General features: G+C 35.1%; 3 protein-coding genes across 7 annotated transcripts in view; all 3 read left to right on the plus strand.

Moving 5' to 3' along the window:
* The first annotated feature begins 92 nt into the window (after positions 1-92).
* LOC120351084 (baculoviral IAP repeat-containing protein 6-like) lies at positions 93-9,552 on the plus strand. The gene is made up of 6 exons (XM_039427048.1): positions 93-321; positions 3,918-4,096; positions 5,195-5,341; positions 6,452-6,750; positions 7,894-8,022; positions 9,363-9,552. The coding sequence occupies exons 1-6, from the start codon at positions 147-149 to the stop codon at positions 9,550-9,552; spliced, it is 1,119 nt and encodes a 372-aa protein (XP_039282982.1). The 5' UTR covers positions 93-146.
* A 701-nt stretch (positions 9,553-10,253) lies between these two features.
* LOC111061803 (zinc finger protein 503) lies at positions 10,254-20,673 on the plus strand. Its single transcript, XM_039427049.1, has 7 exons — positions 10,254-10,377; positions 10,723-10,867; positions 12,410-12,560; positions 14,324-14,507; positions 17,575-17,835; positions 18,730-18,890; positions 20,254-20,673. The coding sequence occupies exons 1-7, from the start codon at positions 10,254-10,256 to the stop codon at positions 20,656-20,658; spliced, it is 1,431 nt and encodes a 476-aa protein (XP_039282983.1). The 3' UTR covers positions 20,659-20,673.
* Positions 20,674-22,539: 1,866 nt separating this feature from the next.
* LOC111054334 (baculoviral IAP repeat-containing protein 6) overlaps positions 22,540-27,148 on the plus strand; it is a 101,690-nt gene continuing 97,081 nt past the window's right edge. For all 5 annotated transcript variants that reach the window (XM_039426096.1, XM_039426098.1, XM_039426095.1 and 2 more), the window contains exons 1-3: positions 22,540-22,696; positions 23,734-23,955; positions 25,271-25,506. In XM_039426096.1, the coding sequence (XP_039282030.1) occupies positions 22,617-22,696; positions 23,734-23,955; positions 25,271-25,506 (538 nt within the window). In that variant the 5' untranslated portion in view covers positions 22,540-22,616. The remainder of the gene's footprint in view (positions 22,697-23,733; positions 23,956-25,270; positions 25,507-27,148) is intronic.

Raw genomic sequence — 27,148 nt, forward strand, 5'->3', positions numbered from 1 at the left:
CGACGATTCTTTTGGAATAGATAAACTTGTCTTGCCAAGACTGAAAATAAGAAGCAGCTTTTATCTGGAATCTCGTTGAAGCGGCTGATGGGTGATGACGAGCTTGCGAGACGACCTGTAGAAGAGAAGACGAGGGAGAAGTAAAAATGGCTGACAGCGAATGGAGATTAGAGGAAGATGGACAATTAAAATTAGATGTGAAGTGTAATAGTTTAATTTATCATCCAAATTTAAATATTATTTTAGTTTTAACGAAATCCTCCGAAGTGTTAGTAGTAGACGTTAACTCCGGGATACTTTTGCAGAGAAGTCTTTTATCAGGTAAGACACGTTGACTACCGACTTGCTGGTCTAGGCTAGTGCGAAGTTACATTGATTAATAAATTTTAGCAATTTTTTAAGGAATCTATCATTAATGAAAATAATAATTGATATTTCGGGTCAAGTTTACAGTTGTTATTTTTTATTAATTTTTTGTCTTGGTACATCAATTGACAGACTACATCAGCCATGAAAATTCGTTTATCATGTTTCTATTATTCGTATCAGTAACTCAGCGGTAGTTTTTTACGATAATGTATTCTTAGATTATTTTTACATTATGTAAATAGAAATAGATTTATGATTGTACTTGCTGGTATTATACTATATCATTATGGCAACCCAAAAACAAATTGTTCAAGAAACAACTACTGTATGATCATTGATAAAACAAAGAGTTGCAATAATTGCACGACATCTTAAACAAATTTGATTATTATTGTACGCAAATTTAAAGATTTTTCTGCTTTTTTTCATCAACAGTTTGAAAACTCTTGTCTGGTTGATTTGTAATTTAATGCACACACAATTATAAGAATTACGTTTTTAGATTATAATAATAGTTGTGATTTATTAAAGTTGGGGTAGGCTTCTTGAGTATACTAGTTCAAATCTGTAAGTGATAAATCGTTTACTAAACTAAAAAATTCTTTCCAATTTTAATTTACCGTATCTTTTTCATATCTGAGGCATTAATTTTGTATAAAATTATAAACCAGTAAGTATGGTCTAAGGTTTTTCATTGATATTAATTTTTAAGTTTGAAACATTGTTTATATTATTTCTTGAAAAAAGAAAAAAAAAACAAGAAGATAAATCATAAATAGATGATTAATGCTATGTGATTAATACTAAATGATTCTATGATGTAAGTTAACTAAACAAAACTAGACAAAAATGTACCTAATCTTTGTTGGATGATAATCTATAGGCCTACATAGTTTTTGGGTAATCCGGTAAGATTCTATAGTTTTACTTGAATTTGAAGATAAGCTCTCAAGGCCTAAAAACTTGCAATCAACCTTACTAATGGTTAGTTCTAATAATTGTCTACGTGTTTTATTATTTTTTGCAATTTCAAAGAATGTGTTACTACTTTATGTCTCACCTTATCTCTTGTAGCCTATGTTCTAAAGATAAGGATATTCTTGTCTAAAGTGAGATGTAGCTCAAACTGTCAGCATTACGTTTGAATAACATTCATGCTTGCATTAAAACCAATGCAGACAGTAAGAATGCAGATAGGTAAAACTTTCAGTGTTGTAGGCTACAAATAATTTCCATTAGTCTATAGGCCTAATGTCTTCTTAAGCTGCGTTTACACCAAAGCTATTAGCAAAATGTTAATAACTTAATCCTTATAGATTATATTAGATTGAACATAATTTATCACACACATGATGAACATATATTTGTTTGTCAAGTTCCGTTCAATCTAATAGAATCTATAAGGATTAAGCTATTAACTTTGATGTAAACCCAGTTTTAGTATGGCTGTAGTAGGTAATTTCTCATCATTCATTCGAAAAAGATTTTCTACCAATAACTTTAATTATTTAGAACAATTATTATCTATTTAGTATAGTTAATTAGGTCCATAAAAGGGATCACCAAAGTGAAGCCCACTGGGACATGTCAATGAACCAAGTGTATACAGTAGTGGAATCCACTTGTAATATTTGTGCATTACATAATATATTGGGTACTCTATTTATTTTATTCACATTAAATTCTTATCAAGGATATTTGTTTTGTTTTTTTGTGTTCACTGTTGAACAATTCATGCAACCTCTTAACCTTTGCAGTATTACTCCAAGTATTGAAGTAGATTTGATAAGATAAGAAATAAATTGAATTGAGTTTATGAAAATGAAATGCTCTAGTAATCATAACAGTGACTAAAAAAGGGAAATATTTTCAATTCAGGTGTAAAATTATAGAATGATAATTTATAGATGATAGATTAATATTGTTATTTCTAAATCTAGACATATTAATCCATTCTGTTATCATTTTTCACTAGAAAATATTCAAATTCAATGCTTAATTTTAGCTCACTTGGAGGGTTTCATGAAAATAAGCTGAGATGAAAACAAGAACATGTATTATCGAATTACTTTTATTAGTCATATTACATTCTTTTTCCTCGATAAATTAAATTTAAATTAAACAATAAAATTAAATTTGCTTTTTCATCTTGAGAGAGAAGAGACTTTTTCAGACATTACATTTATCACAAGAGTTCCCCTCCTTAGAATCTCTTGTCTAAATATTAAGCAATCCACTTGTATTTTTCAAGTACTGTCACTGGATGACTGCACTAAAAAGCTTGGTTTCACTCTCTCACAACATCGTATCACTGGACACAAGGCTCTTGAATAACATTAATTTGACCAGTCTCTTCCTTTTAATCGTATAATGACGCATTCAAGATAGACGCTGGGCAGTTAGAATCATTTTGAGTGCCTGTACTTGAGAATAACCAAGTTATTCTATCCAGGATTATTTTTCATCAATTGTATTGAAATTGAAATATAGTATGACCTTGCCTATTCAATTCTGGCTTCTTCCTCATTCTGGAGTTCTTTGGTCTCATCTGAATTATGTGGGTGCTCTGTCGTGACTTAACTAAGTTACTGTTAATTAGTTAGTTATTACTAAGTTACATAACAAGGCAGCCTAGACCGACGGCTTAGTTTTAAAATATGCATTTGTATGTTTGAAATGAAAATGATTCATTTGTGTGTGTTAGATTTTGACATTGCATGATTCTTTAGAATGTGTATAGCATTCCAGTACATGCATACTGTCACTTGTATGGAGAAATGACCAAGTTGAATTATAAATGTATTTGCATAAATTGCGATTACTACCGAATTGATATTTACGTTATAAATTCAATGGAATAATTAATAGGACGGCTCAGTTGAAAATTTTGTATTACCACCGCCTTCTATAGTAGATAGATGTGATGATATCTCAAATATATTAACAAAGCAAATATATCTTATCATGATATCATAATTATCATATTTTATCAGTATAAAATTTTCATCATTGAGATAAAATATTCTGGTTTTCCATTATATTTCTACATAGCCTGCAAACAATTTGGTAACGGTGCGGGGCACGAGAATGATGGAGCTATCTGCTTTGTCAAACAACAGACAAGGATAGCAACTTAGCGATTTTTAATCCGGCACTGACTTATAACGTGAATCTCACTATTATAGGTATGATGATGAAATGCAGTGATGTAATAAATAAAACCATAATTGTCCCACCACATTACAATATAGCTTAGTGAAATAATAACATCAAAATTAATTGCTCCAAAATAAAACATACTTAATAAGCTCTCCTTTCACTAGAATTGATGCATTTATAGTTTATTTTATGGAACATTCACGCAAACCTTACAGGAATTGTATGAATAAAAAGTGGTATAAAACAGTCTAATGGTGCAATTTCAAGTTGAAATGCAATGTAATAAGTTTGATTTTTTTCATAATTATTATAGTGGCAGAATTAAATATCTTGAATATCTTTGTGCTGTTTTTATTTACAATAAATAATTTATTATGTTTTTGTTGCAGAATCAGACACTCCAATTCATGGACAGTATTTGTCAGGATACGACAAAATCCTCCTAGCAAATGACAAAGGCATTGGAGTTCGCAGTGACTACAATGGAGTTCTGCTATTGGACACAATCCTACAGACCCCCATAACAAAACCCGATGACATCGTTAAGTTGGAGATTCCCCTTTCAGAGGTAACTGAACCAGTATTTCTGTCAATTTGGGTGAAACCGAAATGTAATAAACGATCATGGTAATCTACAGTTGGAAATTACTGAGATATTGCATTTATTCAAATGATAATAAATTAATTATTATTAAACGGAAATCCAAATTAAATTCTGTAAATCACCCCGAGGACTTCTGCTGCTGCAAATATTGACAACAGTGTAAACAGCTAAATGGAAATTCGATGTGTACTAGAGCTCGATGTGTAGAGCGATGAGTTCTACTATTCAAAAATTATTTGTCAGCCCAGGAACGAAAACTTGGTTTGAGCAACAATTGATTCTGAACCAACAAGAAATCATAATTATATTACAGATTCAGTACGTAAAATTATCTGGCTAGATCCAACAGCTGCTCAACCCTAGTTTCCGTTTTTGTTGGAATCGGGCCTTGAACCAGTATTTCTAATGCTTTGGTTCGATATGAGAAATTAATCAATGATGTTCAGTTGTAATTGAATTAGAATCTTAGTAAACGATTCTTAAGAACGATCATAGTCAAGTAATGTTCGGTTGCCTAGCTGCAAGCTACTATGATTAATTTCTGATATTGGTAAGTTGGTTACTACTAGGTAATCAAAGTAAATTCAAATGAGGTCGTTACTAAGAGTGGGTTATAATTGCTGCCAAGAATGTTGCTAAGATGAATAAGTTGTAGATATCCTACCAATCAATCCTCGGTAATCAGGCTTGTTGATTTGTTAGTCATTATTAAATGATCACTTTAGAATTATTAAGCTATTATGCCGCTCACAATTGAATTGAATTGTGAAGAATGAAGAATTGATTATTCTACCCAAATCTTACCAAATGATCTGAGATATAAGCCAGCGACAAATGAAAGTGTAAAAATGAAGGACTATAAAAAGTTATTTATTCTTGTATTTTATTGTTATCTATTTTTCATACATTTTCTGCATTTGTATTGCAACCAATAAAGGCTTTATTATTATATTATTAAGAATTAGTTATTAATACTTCCTTCCAATAACACTTATAATCTTGAAGGTGAATGTAAGACGTGCAAATGAGCTGTCGGTAAAGGCGTTTATTTATCATTTACAGGCACATATTTTAAAGCAGACCCTAGAATGTATGGACTTACAAGGTGTGGAAAGGGTTGGATACAAAGGCTCCGAGGTTATTGAAGAGCTTTCAAATAAGATAAAGGAAGCAGATGCTAAATCGAAGAAAGGATTGAAAGCACAAAAAGTAAGTATGAACCTCATATTTTCCCTCTTTCTCGCAGTACATTCCATTCATGACTCTTGATCACTCATTCATTTATTGACAATAAATTAATGAAATTTGGGAAGCCCGCATTTGAGAATATTTCACTAAATCATCACTGATAACTGGAAAATGCAGTATTAATTGAAACATTCTGTAACTTGTAAAGAAACCCAGACTTACTTCTTAAGTCACAGGTGTTCAATATATTATTGTTAAAAATCAATTTTCATCCTATACTATTAAACGAGCAATTTCTGTTTATATTATGTTTGTATTTCACCGGATTCGAAAACAGCTCCAACGATTCTCACGAAATTCAGAACATAGTAGGTTTATAATATAAAAATGCGATTGCACTAGGTCTCATCCCTGGGAAAACTCGCTGAAGGACATTAAACGGATAATTATTATTCATCCTTGGAAAAACAGCTGATAATAATTATTTCGTCGTCTGTTGATGATGGAAGTGAGTGAGCGAGTTCATGTGTGTGGGACTGTCTCAAAATTATGACTCAGCTGTTGAACTTTTGTAATCATTCAATCAGGTACTTAGTGCCGGTTGCAAAAAAGCAGGGTTATTTTCAATCCTGATTAATTCCAGTAGATCCATCTTTTTGAAATGGTCTTCTCTGATTTGGTTCACGTGAAATTAATCAGGATTAAAATTTAACCGGCTTTTGTGCAACCGGGCCCTTGTTGAGGGAAATTTTTGCATTCCTTTGGAAATTAATCTCAATTTACTGTGATTAGATAGAACATTTATTTATGAACTATGAATGTTATTATAATTCCTTCTTTCGTAATAAATTTTTATGCTTTTGTTCTCTAGAGCGAAGCTCGGTCCCCGATATTAGAAATACTTATTCTGTGATATTAGAAGTTATACTTATCCTGTGGATGTGACGTATCTAATAATAGTGACTGGAAAATGCAGTATTAATATTGAAACATTCTGAAACTTGTAAAGAAACCCAGACTTACTTCTAAACTCACAGCTGTTCAAAATATTATTAAAAATATATTTTTATAGAAGTTATACTTATTCTGTGGATGTGACGTATCTAATAATAATGATGTTGTCGTTTGTAGTGGAACACAGTGTGCCTGTGCGTGAGCTACAGTGCGCTGAAGTGGGTGTGCGGAGGCATGGTGTCGGAGCTGCGACGACAGAACCGCCATACACCCGCCCTGTCGGCCGCCTCTGCCATCTCGGACCGGCTCAACTGGCTGCTGGATGCTGCCGCCCCCGGCTCGGCGCCGCCTCCGCCTCTCAGTGCCGCCTCCACCTCCGATGCGGCTACGCCGCCTCCACCACCCGATCGCACCCTCATGTTCAGCGAGGCCATTCGCCGGCAGACGTTCGCCAACTGGCCGCATATGAACTACAAGTCAGTAACTGCTATTCCTTCAAGAATATACTCTGAATAACAAGACTATATTTTGAATAACAATGTTATATCTGAATAAAATGAACGTCGCCGGCAGACGTTCCCCAACTGGCCGCATATGAACTACAAGTCAGTAACTGCTATTCCTTCAAGAATATACTCTGAATAACAAGACTATATTTTGAATAATTATGTTATATCTGAATAAAATGAGCTTGTACTTGACCTACAGTCGACTAAAGATCGGCGTTCCCAAATTTCAATTTCAATTTACAAAAAATACAAATTATCGATTACTGATTTAAAAAACTTTAGTGTTTTTAAATGGATGGTGTTTTGGATGGTGTGAAAGGACGAGGTAGACCTAGGATGAGGTCGGGAGATAGAATAGCGGCTGACTTGCGGGAGAGTGGTTGGAGGAGAGAGGAATCATTGGATAGGGCTTTGTGGAGAGACAGACTAAGAGGAAGGAATGCTGACCCCATTTAAATGGGATAAGGCACAGCCAAAGAAGAAAAAGAAGAAGAAGATTTAAAAAACTTTAGTGGGCTAGACTTGACTATGACTCAGTTTCCTATGGATATACCAACCGGCAAACTTCGATTCCAATTCATTTACAGTATTTAATTTATTCACGCCAGCACAATGAAATCGAATATTGGGATGGAATCAACAGGATGAACCAGTTTGTCTGAAATGAGATTTTTGTATCGCTGAAAACTTAATTTAATGCTCTAAAAAATGATTCTTGTAACGCTAAATTGTAATTTAATGTTCTAAAAAATAATAGAAAATCCCAATTACAATAATGATTTACTGTAAAATGATGTTGCCTTGATTTACTTGAATTACATAATTTAAAATGATGTAATGATTTACTCTAAACATTATTTTTGTATAGCTAAAAACGTAATTTAATGCTCTAAAAAATTATAGAAAATTCCAATTACAGTAATTTTGTACGTTAATGTTTCCTTCTCACTACATGATTTGCATTATTTTGTCTCACTAGAAATAATAATCTCACTGACTATTATTTCATAAAATGGAGGTGGTGGTTTACACTTAGCTTACTATTAAGTACAAAAAATAATTAATTATTCAATTGTTGTTGGTATATAATACTGAATTGGTGTTTGTTAGATGGGCGCTGCCAGACCAGATGGCTCAGGCAGGCTTCTACCACCAGCCAAACTCGGCGGGCGATGACCGAGCCATGTGCTTCACGTGCATTGTATGCCTCGTATGCTGGGAGCCAACTGACGAGCCCTGGTCAGTCCTAACACTCATTCCATTCCCAATTCGTAAATGATGATATTACGTAATAATTCTCCTTGAATTATTTTTGTTCAATGCTTGGTTGCATTAAACGAGTTTTATTCGATCCGGTATCAGCTCGAAGTGAGATTGAAGTTAGTTGTAGGACAGTTATTTATGAATATTTATTATGTAAAAAAATCTGCATCAGATGTGTTGAATGTATATTATATACAAGAAGTTGATCGATGAAATCAATCGAAAGTAATCAAAGTTGTTTGAAGTTGAATTAATCGAAGGTTATCGTCGAACAAACTTATCCACAAACGGAAAAAGTCTCGTGGTTTTACTCATCAGTGAGAATAAACTATGCTCGTTTAATTATATTTTTGAACACAGATACTAATAGTTATTTGAAAAATTGCAATATTTATATCTCATATCAACCCAGCAATAGGCTACTGTTGCAAGGCAACTGTATTTATGTTTTTCTCGGCAGGATCTACGAACTATCCTTAATATTTCAATTCCACCAACTTGAGGTATTTATTTGGATATTATAGGCATATGGTCACCAGCTGACTAAACTCCAAACTTAGATACTACCAACCAAATAAAACTCTATACAGTACCTACATTTACATTTGTACCAATTTATACATTTGAACTCTTCTGTAATTTACATTCTGTATCTCTTATCTTAAGGTGCGTACAGATATACGCGCCCCCAACCCGCTCCGCCCTCGCACCGCACTCGCACCGATCATGAGCGTTACGGGAGATGTTAGTTCTTCACACCTTCCACTCTTGCTCCCCGGTCGTTCATCAATCGATCTGCTCGAGTGACGTTCGATTGCGGAGCAGAGCGAAAGTCTGTACGCACCTTTACAGTTTAATTGAAATGTAGTTTCACACTATCATAGTTCGGACACATGGACCTGTATTCAAATAATTTCAAGTTCGATCTTCGTCAACTCAACTTCAACTGAAATCTGTATTCGAAAGTTTTTGCGAATCAGCTGGAACTTAACTTACTGAAGTTCTTACTTGACAAGGTTTGAACTTTAATACTTGTAAATCGTTTTGAATACGGGCCATGATCATTGTTACATTATTAAATGGAAGAAACGTGTAGTTTCAAAAGTGGAAACATCTTAATCAGTTATTAGAATCAATGTGACCGAACGGTTGAATGAATAATTTTGTTGTTGAGTAATGTTGTTAGTAATCTCATATAAATATATTATTCAAATGTTATATTGTTTCCAAATGCTTTCCAAATTGTTTCATGGACAGCAACTCTATTTGCATGAAATTATGTTCGATAACAAATGATTGATTTTGTCGTTAATCAGGTCGGAACACGAACGCCACTCGCCGTCGTGTCCGTTTGTGAAGGGCGAGTACACACAGAACGTGCCACTGTCCGTGACGTATGCCACGGCGCCCGCCATCGTGACGCCTGCCCCCACCACCCTCCTCGCCACCTCCTCGGTGCCAGAGCTCACCGCCACAGCAGCCGCCAACAAATCAATAGTTGAATGAAATTGCTAATAGTATTGAAAGTAGCATAGTTAGTAGGTAATATTCAAAAGTTCGTAACAAAGTTAGTTTTTTCAATCAATAATTTTATTCAATTCAACATAAAAAACACACAAAAGAAATTCAAATACGAAACAATACATTAAAAATACAAAAACAGGCTTCATGGTGGGGTGGCTGAAAAGAAAGAAATGAGGAAAAATACCTACCCAACTATGGTTTTGGGCCAACTATGCTGGTATAGGGTATAAATGTAAGGAAAAAGGGTGAAGTGGAGAGAAAAATGGAAGAATGGGAGAAGAAGACAGGAAAAAAGAGAGAAAAGATATCAAACATTTTAAGCGAGTCCACTTCTAAAAAATATAGATAAATGAATGGCATTGCATTCAATAGATAGAGCAGAAATCTTGAGTTTCATTCGTCGATGTGGGAGAAAAGTTACTGAAGGTGCAGTTTTTTATATCTAGTTGAATTTCTCTACTAATCTTAGAGTCTGTGAGAAAGTGGCCCGGAATAAGGATTATTATTTTAGTACTTATATAGATCAACTGTCTTCTTGAACACTCAATATTGGTGTGAAATGTGACATATCTGTTAGCAGATTTGAATTTACTTGAATTGAATTTCAATTGATTGATTGAACAGCTAGTAATATTCAAAGTAAATTGGGTGTTGAGCAGTTTTTTATGTTTCTCTAATCAATGATGTGTTTTGTGTTTCAGAACGAAATCAGTTTTAATTCATTCGGCAGCGATGCCAAAACATACCCGAGAGAGGGATGGGCTGAACATGATGTTGTCGAGATTCCACTTTCAGATTCAACTTTAGGTAAATCATATGCAGATCAAAGTTATATTATCTTGAAATTATTGTAATTTACTTTAATATAAATAAGACAAATTATTTACTTTACAGACATTCATACAAGTCCTATTTTGTTTTGGTTCTTAAAAGGGTAGTTTATCCAATTGAAAAACTATTATAACCCTATAAAAATAAATAACATATTATCATAAGATAAAAGATATATCATAATATAACATGAAATTTATAAAACGCATTGTGATTTAAGTTTTTGATAACATTTAAATACTAACGGTTTTTACTTTTTTGGTCGTTTTAAAAAAATAATTCATAATTTATTGAATGAATAATTGATATTTTTGTTGACAGATAACCTGATCAAGAAAGGCAGTAGTGAGGATATAAAGCTTGGTGCAGTGAGCATAGTGGGTATGCTGAAACACCCCTCTCCCCCCGGACCCCACGACATGGCCGCCGCTGCCGACGATGATGATGACGATTTTCATGGCAGCAGGTTGGTACACCTGAAAATCTATTCCATCACACATTATTGAATTAAAAACACAGAGTTTTTCAATTCATGGTACAGGACCGTGGTTTCGTGGTCACACATGTCACATCAAGCTGATTAAGGCCTTGTTGCACAACAGCCGCTTACATTCTAACCGTGATTTTTTTATTTTAACCGTGGATGCGTTTTTAAAAAGACCGCTTCTCTGATTGGTTCTCGTGGAATTAACCACGGCTAAAATTTAACCGGCTGTTGTGCAACCGGCACTAAAGCCTAGTTGATACGATGCCAATTGTCCGAAGACAATTGCCAACACGTGGTTGCCAATTGTCCAAGACCAATCCAGCCGAGCGAGAAGATGTTTCTAGGGGGCTAACTATTGCCACGACAGTCGAAAACTGTAAGGCGAAAACATGGCCGAATGATCGTCGTCTGTTGTGTCCTGTGAGGACTTGAAACGAATGTTAAACCAGCTATGCAAGGAATTTATCAGTGAGTCTTGCAATGTGCTGGGAGAGTGCAGTTTGCCGCGCATTCTTATCCTTATACAATTCGATTCTCTGATCCCATAAATATCTTTGATCTTTATAAAACTCAAGAAATTTAATATTCATATCATCCCCCATTTAGGTGCCATTTTCGTTGGAACTTTAGAAGACGTCTAACCTAACCTAGAAAACGTCTCACACAATGAATTGACTGAACTGGCCAAAAACAAGACAGCGCACTGGCCTACACCCGTTCATACGGCGCCAAATGGCGCGACAATTTAGATTCCGATTGGTGGGGGGGGGGGCTCGTTGGGCTCAGCCTGTTGTCCTCAGTCTACTCCCGGAGACAGTTGAATTTCGGGCCTATTGTCGGGACAGTTGGTAAGACAATTGGCCTGAAGTATTTATACGAAGACAATAATTTCATGCCAGTTAATTGCGTTATGACAATTGTCTAGCCAATAAATTGGCATCGTATAAAGTAGGCTGTAGAAGTGAAAAAAACTGTGTCTTTTTACTCCATTAAGGAACAGTTCTATAATATCGTAGTGACTCTTTGAAATCATTAGATTATCCTTAGTTTTCAGAAAGTACTATTCCACGTAGTTTAAAGGAAATTTAATACATTGTATTATGTTCCGATATCGGGTAGTGGATAGTCTAGACATTAGAAAGTCAAAATCTATTCGATGACATCATCTTTACTAAGGAACTATTTGCCCGAATAGTTTACTAGTCTGATTAATATTCATTGATTTTACCACAAAGTACAGTAGACCATTTTTGAAAACGAAATTATAAATATTGGAGCCCAACCAATTCTTGACTATACTCGTTACTCATATTAATAGTCGCTCGGTCTGACTGAGTATGAACAGTCCTATTTGAACTCAAGGTAATTATATTCCGGTACCGGACACGTAATGAATATTGAATATTTCCATTAAACGTGAAGGGAATAATATTTTTTTCAGGACACGTAGAGTGTTACTGATTTATGGGAATTGATTTTTAATCATGCAATGTATTTGATGTGGTTGTGGTGCGATTGCAGATACCGGAGACCGGCACTGATCACGGGCGTGAGTGTTCGGAGCAAGCGGTCGCCGAGCAGTGCCAGTGTGGGCGCCGTGTCACCCGCCGTCAGAGCCATGAATGACGTCAACCAGAACCAGGCCACCACCAACCATCTCGACATCATGAAGGTATACTATGCTATGCTAGGTCAGCCAATCTAACGTAGCACTTGATATATTATGACAGAAAGAAATATTGTGCTGAAGTATGGGTTTTCAATGATATAACATGTTGAAGAATATTGATGCCAAATAAATAACATTTCATTGTCAGAATGCCATGTTATAGAGCATGGACAAAGTTATGTAACTAAATTACAGTTTTATAATCATCTAGCTGGCCCGGCGAACTTTGTACCGCCAAATAGTTTAATGCATCTCATGACAAACTTTAGCTGGATGCACACCTGAGGAGGCGCGATGCGGCATTTTATTTATATAGATAATTTTCCAACTGCAAAATGAATAATTTACTAAAAATCAATTAATTCTGAACACCGAAGACAGCACAATTATCCGAAACAAAGCAATGTCTTTAGAGCATGTAAGTATTTAACCTGAGGCCGCACTGCTGGATGGTTACACACAGAACAGTCATTTTGTTTTTAGTCGGGGCATGTAGAATATAATGCATGGGCGGTTATGGAGCAGCACACACTCTTGTCTACTATCTACCGACGGCTGTTGTATGACGCAATGATTATAACAGCTGATTTTTATTTCTGTGTGCGGCCAACTCACAAACCTCCCATAAGGATTACATGTAAACTTTGAAGGACCGTAGGAAAAGAGTCCTGAAGTCGGATTATGGATTTGATAGGCCATAAACCTGGTCCTGAACATAACGAACACAACTAAAAAAATCATCAAATTCGGTGCACACATAAAAAAGTTATTGAATGTCAGAATTTGAGGCTCGATTTTTATTTATATAGATTACAATAATTGGGTCACAAGCTAGGATTTGTTATCACAATATGCTCTTATGACACTCATAAAATTCGGTCAATTTATAAAAAGGATTTCCAATCAGCCATCCGTGCATCTTTTGTTCAAATATTTTTTGAGACATACAACAAATATGAGGAGGCATTTTATTAAACAGTTTCTGCCCTTTGATCTCAAAACTTGAAAGACTTTGACAATCTCTGGTGCTGTATATCAATGCGAATAGAATATCATAGAATACATAATCAACAATATGATGTTTTATAACCATTCATTAAATGAATTTTTCTCGATAGAAAAATTTGAGAGTAATGGAATAAAAGAAATTCATACTTTTCTAGACGGTAGGTTTGTAAAACAGCATTTCTTCATTCACGCAGCTAGTAAACGACACATTTTAGTGTAAATCAACTTTATATATGCGAGCCAAAAGCTTGAACCAACGATTTTGAAATGGCGTTCCATGGGAACATTTTGCACTAGTCACGTGATGGAACAATTTACGATTGGAAATGGAACAATTTACTGTACACAGAACGTACACAATAAATATATGATTGGGCGAGAGTAATAGGCCTATCCCAAAACTGCTCTACTTCTAAATTTCATAAATAGAATACTTCCCAAAAGATAGTATATATTTTCACTTTCCAGGATCTGAGTTTAATTTAATGCTCAAAATTTAATAAACTAGAAATGTTTAATTTGGAAGGATGAAGAATTGAATAAGAAATAGGCAAATTGCTACTAAATTTGATAAATTGATGACATTCGAAACAGTAGATTCATTCTGAACTGTTTAGATGTTCTGAGAGTAGGGTTGTCAATAATTTGTTTTAACAATGAGTTGAATTTCAGCTCAATCAGAAAGTAGAATGTTGTATTTTGATGGTTGACTTATTTCAAGTATATGTATTTATATTGTCATTTGGTGTTTGTTTTAGGTGATGGATGCCAGTGACAGCAGTAGCACTAGCAGCTTCAGTAGCAGCGGTGGTTTCCAGTACGACCGTCAGCTGTTGCTGGTCGTGTATGACTTCCATTATGAGTCATCGGGCCGCGCCCCGCCCAGGGAAGGTGGCTGGGGCGGGGGAGGAGGAGGAGGGGGACCTGGTGGCAGTGGATCCGGTAAGATCGAGAATAAATTTCGAATAATACCAGCATATTACTATTTAAAAGCAAAAAAAGCCTGAGCCCCCTAATCTAACCTTTTTCCTTATTCATAACTCACTCTTAGGATTTTTTAATTTTTTGCATTGGCAATTAATTCACGTCAGATCAACTGATCTACTCAGGGTGTGATCACATTGAACTCGTATTTGTGCAAGTGCACTTCAGATTTTTCCGGGTATGAATTATAAAATTACAAAGTGAATTATAAATCATGAGAACACCAATAATCTAGTATCATGAAGTATCCAACTATTTGTTATGGAATTTAGTTTTTTATTATGAACAGTCCTTGAATGTCAATGCAGAATTACAAATTTTTAACGATTAACAATGATATGATTTGTTACATAATGATATCATCATAAACATATTATGCCGCATCTGCATTTTGACCCAATGAAGGCCAATGATGACCAGCGCTGCCTTCACTGGCCTTCATTCACCTACGTTGAATTACCAGGCTGGGCCAGCTTACTGGGCCATTAGGTATTATAAAGGTCTTTCAAACACTCCTTTTTGGGAAAAGAAATGGGTGTTTTATTGTAAACTACTTTAATGTTGAAACATAATAATAACAATATTTTCAATAGGATAGCCATGGCCATATTTTAATTACAATAGCTTATAGTGGTGATTTCAAGCTCGCTATGGCCAAAGCCATGAACTATACTGGACTATAGTAACTTTAATCTAGATAGTAACTATATTTTATGCTGGATTCCCATGAACAAAATACTTTTATCTGATGATTGATTCTTTGTGATCAAGAATTTCATTTATTCATCAGTATAATTACAAATTATAATAAAGATATGATTGAGCGTGAGTAATAGGCCTAGCCCAAAACTGCTCTACTTCTAAATTTCATAAATAGTATACTTTCCAAAAGATAGTTTATATTTTCACTTCTAAGAATCTGAATCTAATTTTGTGCCGAAAATGAAGAATTTAGAAATGTTTAATTTGGAAGGATGAATAACTGAATAAGAAATCAGTAGATTCATTCTGAACTGTTTAGATGTTCTGAGAGTAGGGTTGTCAATAATTTGTTTTAACAATGAGTTAAATTTCAGCTCAATCAGAAAGTAGAATGTTGTATTTTGATGGTTGACTTATTTCAAGTATATGTATTTATATTGTCATTTGGTGTTTGTTTTAGGTGATGGATGCCAGTGACAGTAGTAGCACTAGCAGCTTCAGTAGCAGCGGTGGTTTCCAGTACGACCGTCAGCTGTTGCTGGTCGTGTATGACTTCCATTATGAGTCATCGGGCCGCGCCCCGCCCAGGGAAGGTGGCTGGGGCGGGGGAGGAGGAGGAGGGGGACCTGGTGGCAGTGGATCCGGTAAGATCGAGAATAAATTTCGAATAATACCAGCATATTACTATTTAAAAGCAAAAAAGCCTCAACCCCCTAATCTAACCTTTTTCCTTATTCATAACTCACTCTTAGGATTTTTCAATTTGTTGCATTGGCAATTAATTCACGTCAGATCAACTGATCTACTCAGGGTGTGATCACATTGAACTCGTATTTGTGCAAGTGCACGTCAGATCATGCATGAGCCGTAAAACAAAATATGAAAAGTGCCATTGAAACACGTTGTGACTTGCATGTAACTGCTCACACTGAACGTAACCAGCAAGTGTAAGCGGTCAGTGTAAGTGTTCCTATTGCTCTTTCCAGATTTTACTTCTCTGTGCTTAACGAAGCTTGCATTTGCATATATATGCATTCGATGTGAACACACCCTTAGTCTGAACTTAATGCTGTGAGATTCGAAGAATTGAACGTCTCAAGTTACCACTTGTTCAAATTTCTCAAGAAATGGTCAAAATGGGCAAGTGATGAACTGAGAAAATCACATAAATCGTGAGAAACTGAGACCCTCCCACTGCAACTTTACCTCTAAAATAACACAGATATACCATATTAATCCAGAATATGATGCGGTATCATACGACTATAATGTGATACTGCTTCATCCATAAAGCAACGTGATACACAACTTCACAAAAACACAAAAATAATGCGTCAATCCAGAATATGATACGGTATTATTCGAATATAATATGATAGTGTATCTCCAAAGCAACGAGATACACAACTTCACAAAAACAGAGATACTGTATCCACAAAGCAACGAGATACACAACTTCACAAAAACACGGAGATACAGTATCAATCTAGAATATGATACGGTATCACAAAAACAGAGATACAGTATCAATCCAGAATATGATACGCTATCATACGAGCATAATGATAATGATACTGTATCCACAAAGCAACGAGATACTGTATCCACAAAGCAACGAGATAAAACAGAGATACAGAGATAAACAGAGATACTGTATCCACAAAGCAACGAGATAAAACAGAGATACAGAGATAAACAGAGATACTGTATCCACAAAGCAACGAGATACACAACTTCACAAAAACATGGAGATACAGTATCAATCCAGAATATGATACTGTATCACAAAAACATATACAGTATCAATCCGGAATATGATACGCCATCATAAGAACATAATGATACTGTATCCACAAAGCAACGGGAAACACACACTGAAATTTTCCACATGTGAGATCCTCTCGATCAGCTTATTCTTGCACATTTGAATAACACCCAATTACACAAGATCTATTCATTTTAACAAATTGAGATCATCATTTTAACAACTATTATTATTATTGTTGTATTGACTCTTCTAAACACGGACTTGTTACATATTAGAGGAGTAATTTTCAGGGGAATGTATTGTAAAATAAAGTGAATTGGAATTTATTTATTTATTTATTCAATCATTCAGAATTACACAACTTACAGAAAAGTACCACAGGCTTATAAGCCCAAAACGGTTTCAATTCTAATTTATACAACAGTCCAAATGTATCTAGGTTATGTGTCACTCAACATTCTTCAATTACACACTCAATTTTCAATTCAAAACACACAAAAATCACTTTTAAATTAAAAATTAATGAATTGTTGAGCTAATTTTGTTTTTTTTTAGGAATCAACAACGTGGCAGCGGACGGCAACGGGAACGGCAGTTTGAGTTGGTCGGCGAACCAGAGCGGGGGAGCCACCAAGAAGGTGGGGTCTGGCACAGGCACGGGGACCAGTGCGTCGCGGCCCGAAAACAACATCCAGGAGATATTCCTGTCGAAGCTGTTCTACTGCCAGAACTCACTCATGGACGATGTGGACGCGCTGCCGCCCGACCCCCAGCTGCACTACGATTCAACCAAGTCCAGCATACATCTCAGTGAAGGTTCGTCAACTCTACTATTTAACAATAGAATAGCATATGTTTTTATTTCACATAAAAACAAAAGAAATCTTATTTATAAAACTTGGCACATAATGATGCTAAGTAAAACTAAGTATTGCCTTATTTATTATCATGTATTACATTGAAATATTAGAAAAAAGAAACTGTTGAAAGTACGGAAATAATAGGTAGTTATTGAAACGTTTATTTGAAATTGGACCAGAAAAAAATCGTGTTCTTCCATCTGTCAATCTATAACCATTGCATTATGCATTATTATTATTATTATAAAGTAACATATTGCAATTCAAATGATTATACACAATTGAAAATTTAAGAGTGCGCAGTAGATGTTTCCTTATTCCACTATAATAATGCTATGGTTCTTTTTATTGAGATGGAGTCCCTGACGGAAGTTCCACCTCAACTGAATATAAGCTGTCAATGGGCCTCTCCTGGTAGAGGTCATTGTAATTTTGTAAGTCGAATCTGGTCAAGTGTCAAGTCAATAAAGTATGATTAAATGCATCAATAATAATACATTTTGTGTCTAATTAATATTAAACCAACATCATGACTTGAATATCAGCCGGGACCGACTGTTTAACGTGCCCACCTGGCAACACGGGTGTGACCTGGCTTAAAAAATTTTGTTCATATCTCAGGGTTTGAACCCGGGACATACCACTTCTAGTTGTCTACAGTTTTACGTTTAAAAACGTTTTTGTTCTTATCTTCTAACGAATTAAAAAATGACTCTTTCGAAGCATTGTAAAAATAAATAATACTAATAGCTAGGAATTTGTGCCATTTATGTTTGAAAGAAAATGTAGCGAATTTTAGCTAGATGTAATTTACATAATTCAGATTTGTAATTAGTGATTATGATTGCAGCATTTCCAAGCCAATCGCCTTCAATAGCGGTGGTGGTTCCTCCGGTTGGGGGCGGCACTTTCAACGCTTCCGCAATGGGCCTGGACGTGTTCCCCCCCTCCACCTCCTCATCCGTCAACTTGCCGCCTCCGTCCACTCCTCCCTTCTCAAACGCCATCAAGGTACACGTCTATACTCTATCTTTGTTATTACTCTTTATAACATTCATTCATTCATTTATTGTATAAAATACTATAATCATAATACAATTATGAAATTGGAGGAAAAACTAGGCTGAGCCTGTACTATTTCTCTCCAAAAGTTTCGATAAAATGTTAATGTTGTCCAAAAGATAAGGTTATGCAATCACACACTGCTTCGTTATTTGATTTTCGGTCCAGGAATGATGATTTAAAATTTTGAAGGTTAATTTATACTCTAAATGAATCACAGAATGTATCACAATAAATTGTATCAATGACAATAACATAACATATGTTATCACTCATTGTTATTTTTTGTTTACTATACCTGAATGAAAATGAAACATCATTCTTTATTAGGGTCCATTCAGGGACTTCAGTCATAAGATATATGATCTTAAATCAGATCAAAAGATATTTGACCAACTTTTATCAAAGATTTTATTATCCAAGAGACCTATGTTAAAATTATGAAATATTTAAACAAATAGATAGACAACCAAATATTTTATTTACTATTGTTCACTGTTATTTGTCGGCCCTCCGCTGACAGGCAAAGCAGGCAAAACCCTGACTGTGAGTTGGTACATATTCATCTTTTGTCATTGATTTTGTTAGTCTGTAATGAATTGAGTAGATTGTCCGATATCTTATTTTGATTTCTATCTTATCGAATTTGACATTTTTATTATGATTATTCTAATACTGGAGGATTGTATTCCGGACTGATATTTATCTGAATTAAGGCGAGATAAAGTTTCCACTTTTATTTTTTTAGGTACGTTAGTTATAATTATACTACCTACGTTAGTTATAATTATCAACTCGTTTGTAATTTTCTTTGTGTCTTTGTTTGATCTTTTTTTAATAACCTACCTGCGCACAGGTTTTAAACCTATGCAGGTATCATTTTTCCTCAAATATTACCCGTAATTATTTATAATAGACATTATATTTATTCTAGCAGCAATGTTACTTTCTTATTAATAAACTATAAATATATAGCTACATTTATCATCAACTTGCTAATTCAATAAGTAAGTACCCTTATTGTTTTTCGTTTTCTTTGTTTGTAATGTTTTTTTGGAAAAATAAAGTTCAATAGTTCAATAAAGATATAACTCCAGGTCACCTTATTATTGTAAAGTGTGTGTACAAAATAGGCTAATAAAAAAGTTTGAAGTTTACTTCATTTAAAGTTTTTTTTTTAAATTTTATTTGAAGGTGTCGGCGAGCAAGGAGAGATATAATAAGGAAGCCTTATTATTTTAAAGTTTCTGTAGAAATATGAATGAAATTTGAAGATTACTTTATTTAAAGTGTTTTTTAATTTTCTTTGAAGGTGTCGGTGAGCAACCGCGAGCTGAAGGGTGCACAGGGGGCCGCCGGGAGCGGTGGCAATGGTAGCTACAAGAGTGAAGGCGGCAGCGGAGTTGAGACAACCCCCAAGGAGCCGGCCTCGGTACAGTGCGTGACAGTGGACTCGCTGGGTCGGCACTCGGCCATCACGGGCATCCATCCAACCAAGGACGGCCGCCACCTGCTGGTCACCCTCGGCTCCGACCCGGATGAGGACGACGATGAGGGGGAGGGCGGCGGAAGTAGAGGCGGCGGCGTGTTTGTGATTTACGGCCTCGTGTTCGACGGGCCCGTTGTCAGTGTTAGAGAGAACCCGTTGTGTTGGCGCGAATTCCAGTCTGAGCCTAAACAGGTAGGCATATCCATCTATTTTAAATACAGTAAATAGGAAAAATCAATATATTGTACTAATTTATGAAATAAATTCAGATCTATTACTTTCAGCATTAAGCAGGCCATTCACTATCCGATTTGTTGTCCGTATTGTCGTCCAACAACCAATGTTGGATCCGACATCAGACCGTGAATGAGTTGTTTTAAGTCTGGTTGGTTGTAGCCTAAGTCATGTCGGACGAGTTGGATCAACTAGAGGTCCAACACGAAGGTCTGACATCCGACTAGCCTTTGTTTTCCACCCGACTAGACTAAAGTTGGACAACAAATTGGGAAGTATATGGTCTGCTTTAGCATTTTAATAGACTTGAAAAAATAAACATTTTTACTGATAACATTTCATCGTGTTTTTAATTTATCAGTTCCTGCTTCATGCCAGTAAGCTTTACTTTGCTAAAAATCAAATCTTATTATTCTTGCTAAAAATGTTCAACGTCAATTAAAATTAGCCCTTGTAATTTTAACATATCAAGAAATAATGATTCCAGAGTTTAATTATTGGAAATGTTTGTTAATCGTATTAAAATTGATACGGTAACAGTTTCTAGCTACTTAATATAGGCCACAGGGTGAGTGAAAAGACCGAGAACGGCTTGATATCTCAAAGAACGGTAATTTGACGATAGGTGTGATTGGGGATCCTACTCAAATTGAAAAAAACTACTTTACTATGACTTTGAAAATTTGGTCCGCCATCTTGGATCCGCCATTTTGAATACAACTTTATTTTTTTAATAGGAAGGTGGTCATGCGATACATGAATTCGATAAGGAATTTCAAGAAAAAATGAATGGCGAAAACCGCACATCGATATCTCAAACCGTTTGGAAGATATTCACATCATTAATCAATACCATGCAAATCAGAAATGAAATACATGAGTGGTATTGATTAATAATGTGAATATCTTTTAAACTGTTTGAAATATCGATGTGCGGCTTTCGCCATTCATTTTTTCTTGAAATTTCGTATCGAATTCATGTATCGCATGACCACCTCCCTATTTAAAAAAATAAAGTTGCATTAAAAATGGCGGATCCAAGATGGCGACCAGATTTTTAAAGTAATATTAAAGAACATGTAGTATTTTCAATTTGAGTAGGATCCCCAATCACACCCACCGTCAAATAACCGTTGTGTATGAAGAATTAAGCCGTTCTCGGACTGTTTCTAGCGTCCCAACCGCTATTTTATTCATTCATTTATTTCTACATTGAAAAAAACTAATCAAATGAATGATAAGGAATAGGTCAACAGGCTAAGCCCAGTACTGTCCCTTTCCCAAACGTCTATTCAAATAGTTCCAAATTCCCTATATCTTGCTCATCTGCAGGAGTCAGTTGTTTTGATGCCATGGAGCTCTGCATTTTTGCTCCCATTGTCTTGGAGGACATCCTTTTTTTCTCCGTTCTTGAGGCTTCCAATGCATTAGGAATTTCGGCAATCTGATGTATAGCATTATCATAACAGTTGTCGACTATCTCAATTCAATTCAATTTATTCACAGATAGATAGTTTTAATTCTTTTGCTATCGGAAAATACCATGAGTTTATGATAAGAATGAAACACAATATAGTGGTGACAATTATCATTTATCATGTAACACGCCTATTGTTCTTGTAGTTACAGGAAAATTTGTACTTCTCTTAAGAGAAAAATCACTCTTCTACTTTTTTCTATTTGTATGGAAAAAACAATAAATATTGGATTTAAAAATTCATTTCATTGATTATTGTTCAATAAACATTGAGACATTCAGTTTACTCTTAGTTATTTTATTGTTAGTAATGATCTGATTTCAGATCTCCTAATCAACGTTTAGTAATTGGCTTCCGTATGACTATATTTATGTTATCTTTACATAAGTTTCCTGGTAACACAGAGTTGGTCTATTTTCAGGTCTAGAACGTCTATGTGTTTCTACTGCTGACGGAGATTTGCATTTCTTTTCGATGAAAGATAGTGACGATAGAAAGCAAGACGAAGCCAGCTCTTTGTCCATGGATCAGAGCTCGTCTCCTCAGAAACCCAAGTAAGTACAATGCATTCAATTGGGATTTTCGTTAATAATAATAATAATAATAATAATAATAATAATAATTATTATTATTATTATTATTTATGAAAAATAGTTGCCTTGCTTATTAAAAATATTAGTTGCTCGTTGCTCTTGCTCCTGAGTACGTTTTGGGGGTTACTGATCACGTATTGGTTAATGCATTTAAACTGTTATGCATTCCTAAACAACAAAAATTTGATATTGTCTTTTATCAGGTGAAAATCGAACTACATTATCACAGGATTCTAGTTCGAGATTCTATCAGGCCTCCTTATCATCACTTGTATTTCTTCATTACTTCTCACTAATATTCTACTATTATTATTATTCTAATACTAACTTAATCACTTCATGCACAAGAGTTTTAGTGGCTCTTATTTCAAGATACGCAATTATCAAGCTCTCGAAAGTAATACATATATTTTGTTTGTGTGAACGTTTATGATGATTCAATGAAACAGTGTAATTTGTTGGACTTTGATAAGATGCTATCTGTGTCATTATTTTTTATGAACTGTTCAGACAATATACATGTTGCTTTAGATTGGAAGTAGTTTTTTCCTGTTGAGCTGTCTCTATACACTTTGATTTAATGAATGAGATAAATAAATATTACTCATCGTTTGAAATGATAATTTTGTTTTAATGGACGATTAAGTTTTTATTGTAAAGATTCTGTAATCTGTAGACTATATCTGTATCAAGATATTCTTGATGAATAGAATATTTGATACAGAATCGATCATCATTAACAAGAGAATCAATGTTATATCTTATAAAACGGGATAACTTGAATCACAGACATGTACTAAAGAAGGCGGCGGAAACGGGAAATCTCTTCATTTATTTATAAATTTGCAACATTGCTTTCCTATAATGTCTACTGACTTAATAATGTATTATTTCACTGTAGATTATTCATTATGTTTACTTATCACTTTTTACTAGATTGTGTTTTAGATAGTTTACTAAATGCATGTTGACTGATGATTGTGTTGCATTGTGCTTAGTGACAAGATGCTAGCGACGTGTGCTACGCCGTGGCAGCTGCGCGAACTACGGCTGCTGTACGAGTTGACCCAGTTCGAGAACCTGAGCCCATGCTATGCGGCCACTGTGCCCGCCTGCTGGACTGAGCTCATGCAGGCCCAGAAACAGCGCCGTCATCCCCAGCATCTGCAGCATGCCGACGAAGTTCACCACACTCGGTCCTGGCGGCTGCAGCATGACAAGTCAGTCTTAGAATTTTTCTATCTTGCTTACTTTCACTTCACTATTTTATTTCTTTCCTCCTCCTACCCCTCCCCCTCCTCCTCCTCCTCCTAATCATCTCCCTCCTCTTCCTCCTCCGCATCTACCACCGATTCTTCTCTGCGGCTACTTCGTCCTGTTGTTTCTTTACTCCTCTGTTATAATTAACCCACTTTATTTCCTCTCTCCCTTTTATTTTCTAGTCGTCAACACATTGTTAATCTTGTTTATTCCCTTTCAAACTCCATCCCTCTCTTTTCACATCTAACTCCGCCTTGCCTTGATGGTTTTCCTCTCATAACACTTGTAAAATTTTGCCATTCTGGTTATAGTTCTGATTCTCCGTTCTCCTCCATTTCTTTTTTTTTTCATTCTGCTTATTTGTTATATAATTTTTTAACTATTTTCGGTATTCTTTTTCATCTAGGTACAACTTATATTTCATCTACATCGTACGACACTGTACTTATGTTCATTGTTTTCTATTCTATTTTCTTTTTTCTTATTACTTTTCTCATACGATTTTTCTTATCCTAGATTCTTCTCCCCCCCTTCTTATCCTAATTTTTTTTCCTTGTCCTGTTATGTTTTGTTAATTCTGTCTTCTTATTACTACTTTTCCTCTCATTAGTTTCTTACTACTTCCTTATCCACTTTCTTCTTTCCGCTTCCTCTCATTCGTATTCTACTACTGTATTCTCATTTTCATCCTTATTATTTTTATTAGTTCTAATTCTTTTCTATCTCTTCTGTTTTTTGTTATATAAAGTTACATTCAACATAAGTTTTCTGTGGGGCTTTAGTTCATTTCTATTGTGGATTTGAAGGAAATTAGATTATGCATAGCTATTCATTTGAAATTCATGTCTCCAGTTGAGTTATCAAATTGTTTATTGTTCATGAAAACAAAACGGATGATCAATTTATAGAATATTCTACAGATGTAGAGGGAAAATTTAGAATTTTCAAATGGTTTTGTTCGCAGTTATACATAGGACTACACTTATTGTTAATTGATTCTAAAATTCTAAAGCCTTGTTGCAGAAAAGCCTTTAGAATTTTAATCGTGATTAAATACCACGAGAACCAATCAGAGTAGCCTCCTGTTACAAAAAGACTTTCTGATTGGTTTTCGAGGCATTTAATCATGATTAAAATTAAACAGGCTTTTGTACAACCAGGCCTAAAGATTGGTTGTGATTGTGTCGTCGGTAGTTTGATATGGAACTACCACACTATTGTTGATAGATGCTAAAAGTCTGCTTTACTTTTGCTACTTTCTTGATTGTTTGTCAGTTCGACCTGGGACGAGCACGTGTTGGAGATGACCCTGCCGCAGAGCGCGTGCATCGGCCATGTTGACGTCAAGTTCACGCTTCACTCGCACTGCGCCACACCGCCACAAATCGAGGTCACTCTGCTCAAGCAGAACGCCACCGCAATCGGACGCCACAGCCGGTCTGCTGCCACCGCCTCTCCTCCTGCCCCCGACGCCACTGTCGATTTCAACCTCAACACCGACTCCAAGAAAGGTAAAATCGGTTTCATATGGATAATTATTATTTTTGTTGAGTACTATAGAATGTTAGATATTCTAGATATTTTACCAATATAATGAACTGTCAAAATGAAATAAAACAAGTGAAAAAAGCTTCAAATTGAACTCTTTTATCAGAATATTAAGAATAGAATAAACAATACAACAGATAATTAGACAATATATTGCATATTCTTTGTCTTTAGTTTCATTCCAAAAAATCTGGTGTGGTACACTCATATAACTTTCCTTGCTCATTGAACTGTAAGGCTCATAAATACAGTAAGAAACTGTATTTTCAAATGGTGACAGTCGCGGAGACTAGAATCGACTGGTCTAAGTGTCACCATTTGGAAACACATGCTTTCCACTAGAGTCGAGTCTCTTTACGACCTGAGTCGCCTAAGTGTGAGTTGAGCCTAAACCTCATTCTTGGACGAGAATAATTTAGGGGAATAACACAATGGCGATTGGCGGCTATATTGAACTACGATCATACTATCGTATATTGTTTTCAGAGTACATTTTTCCTTGTGTAAATTAATGTAAAATTTGATGATTTTTAAAAAGTCGTCAAAACAGCTGTTCTACATATAAAATATCTTGACTGTGTTCTTTTGAAGAACTGCTCTACCTACCAACCTCATGCACGAGAAGGAGGTTACGAAGATCATTTCTCAAGGATGGGATGGATCCTCTGTTAGTTTCTCAGGAAGGAGACTCATGCTAGTTGATAGAGCTGATAAATTTGAATGAATTTGAAAAAAATCGGTCAAGTAATTTTTGAGAAAATCGTGATAGAAATCTAACAAAATCCATTTTTCTCAAGAATATTACGGAGCTCCTGCAATTTTCTCAGGAATGAGAAGCATGTCAGTTGATAGGGCTTATAGCCCTGAATAGCTATCCAGGGTATAAATTTGAAGAAAATCGCTAGAGCCGTTTTTGAGAAAACTGTGTAAACATGTTTTTTAGTCATTATCCGCATTTTTCCGCCATCTTGAATTGAATTTATTGAATTTCTTATTGTCGGATCTTCATGTTATAAGGACCTTAAGTTTAAAATTTCAAGTCAATCGGTTGATTAGGAATGGAGTTATCGTGTTCACAGACACAGACACACACACACACACACACACACACACACACCACACACACACACACACACACACACACACACATACACACACACACACCCACCCACATACAAACACACAGACCAATACCCAAAAATCATGTTTTTGGACTCAGGGGACCTTGAAACTTACAGAAAACTTGAAATTAGGGTACCTTAATTTTTTTGGAAAGCAATGCTTTCCTTGCCTGTGGTAATAGGGCAAGGAAAGTAATAACTTGAAACTTCAGCATTTGGTGAATGGGAAGTATCAATGACATTGATGAATAATGCTGGCATTATAAAGTGAATATCACTATAGCTAAGAGCTTTTTGAGTTTTGCTGTTTAATGCATTACTATTGATTTGCTCGAATGACGAGTATTTAATATATGGTCGCCATGAAGATAATAATTTTGTAAGAGAATTAATATTTCATAGTAATTGATAGATTATTCTATTTAAACAATAAATATATATATTGTTCTATCTGTAGAACAATAACCGGTAAAGTTTCATCCTA

The sequence above is a fragment of the Nilaparvata lugens genome, chromosome 4, assembly GCF_014356525.2.
Source record: "Nilaparvata lugens isolate BPH chromosome 4, ASM1435652v1, whole genome shotgun sequence".
NCBI lineage: Eukaryota > Metazoa > Arthropoda > Insecta > Hemiptera > Delphacidae > Nilaparvata > Nilaparvata lugens.

Coding starts and splice junctions, on each gene's coding strand:
- LOC120351084 (XM_039427048.1), top strand. CDS start 147: ATGGCTGACAGCGAATGGAGATTAGAGGAAGATGGACAATTAAAATTA. Junction 322..3,917: donor GCAGAGAAGTCTTTTATCAG/GTAAGACACGTT, acceptor TTTTTGTTGCAG/AATCAGACACTCCAATTCAT. Junction 5,342..6,451: donor AAGGATTGAAAGCACAAAAA/GTAAGTATGAAC, acceptor TGTCGTTTGTAG/TGGAACACAGTGTGCCTGTG.
- LOC111061803 (XM_039427049.1), top strand. CDS start 10,254: ATGTGTTTTGTGTTTCAGAACGAAATCAGTTTTAATTCATTCGGCAGC. Junction 10,378..10,722: donor ACTTTCAGATTCAACTTTAG/GTAAATCATATG, acceptor TTTTGTTGACAG/ATAACCTGATCAAGAAAGGC. Junction 18,891..20,253: donor CCTTCTCAAACGCCATCAAG/GTACACGTCTAT, acceptor TTTTCTTTGAAG/GTGTCGGTGAGCAACCGCGA.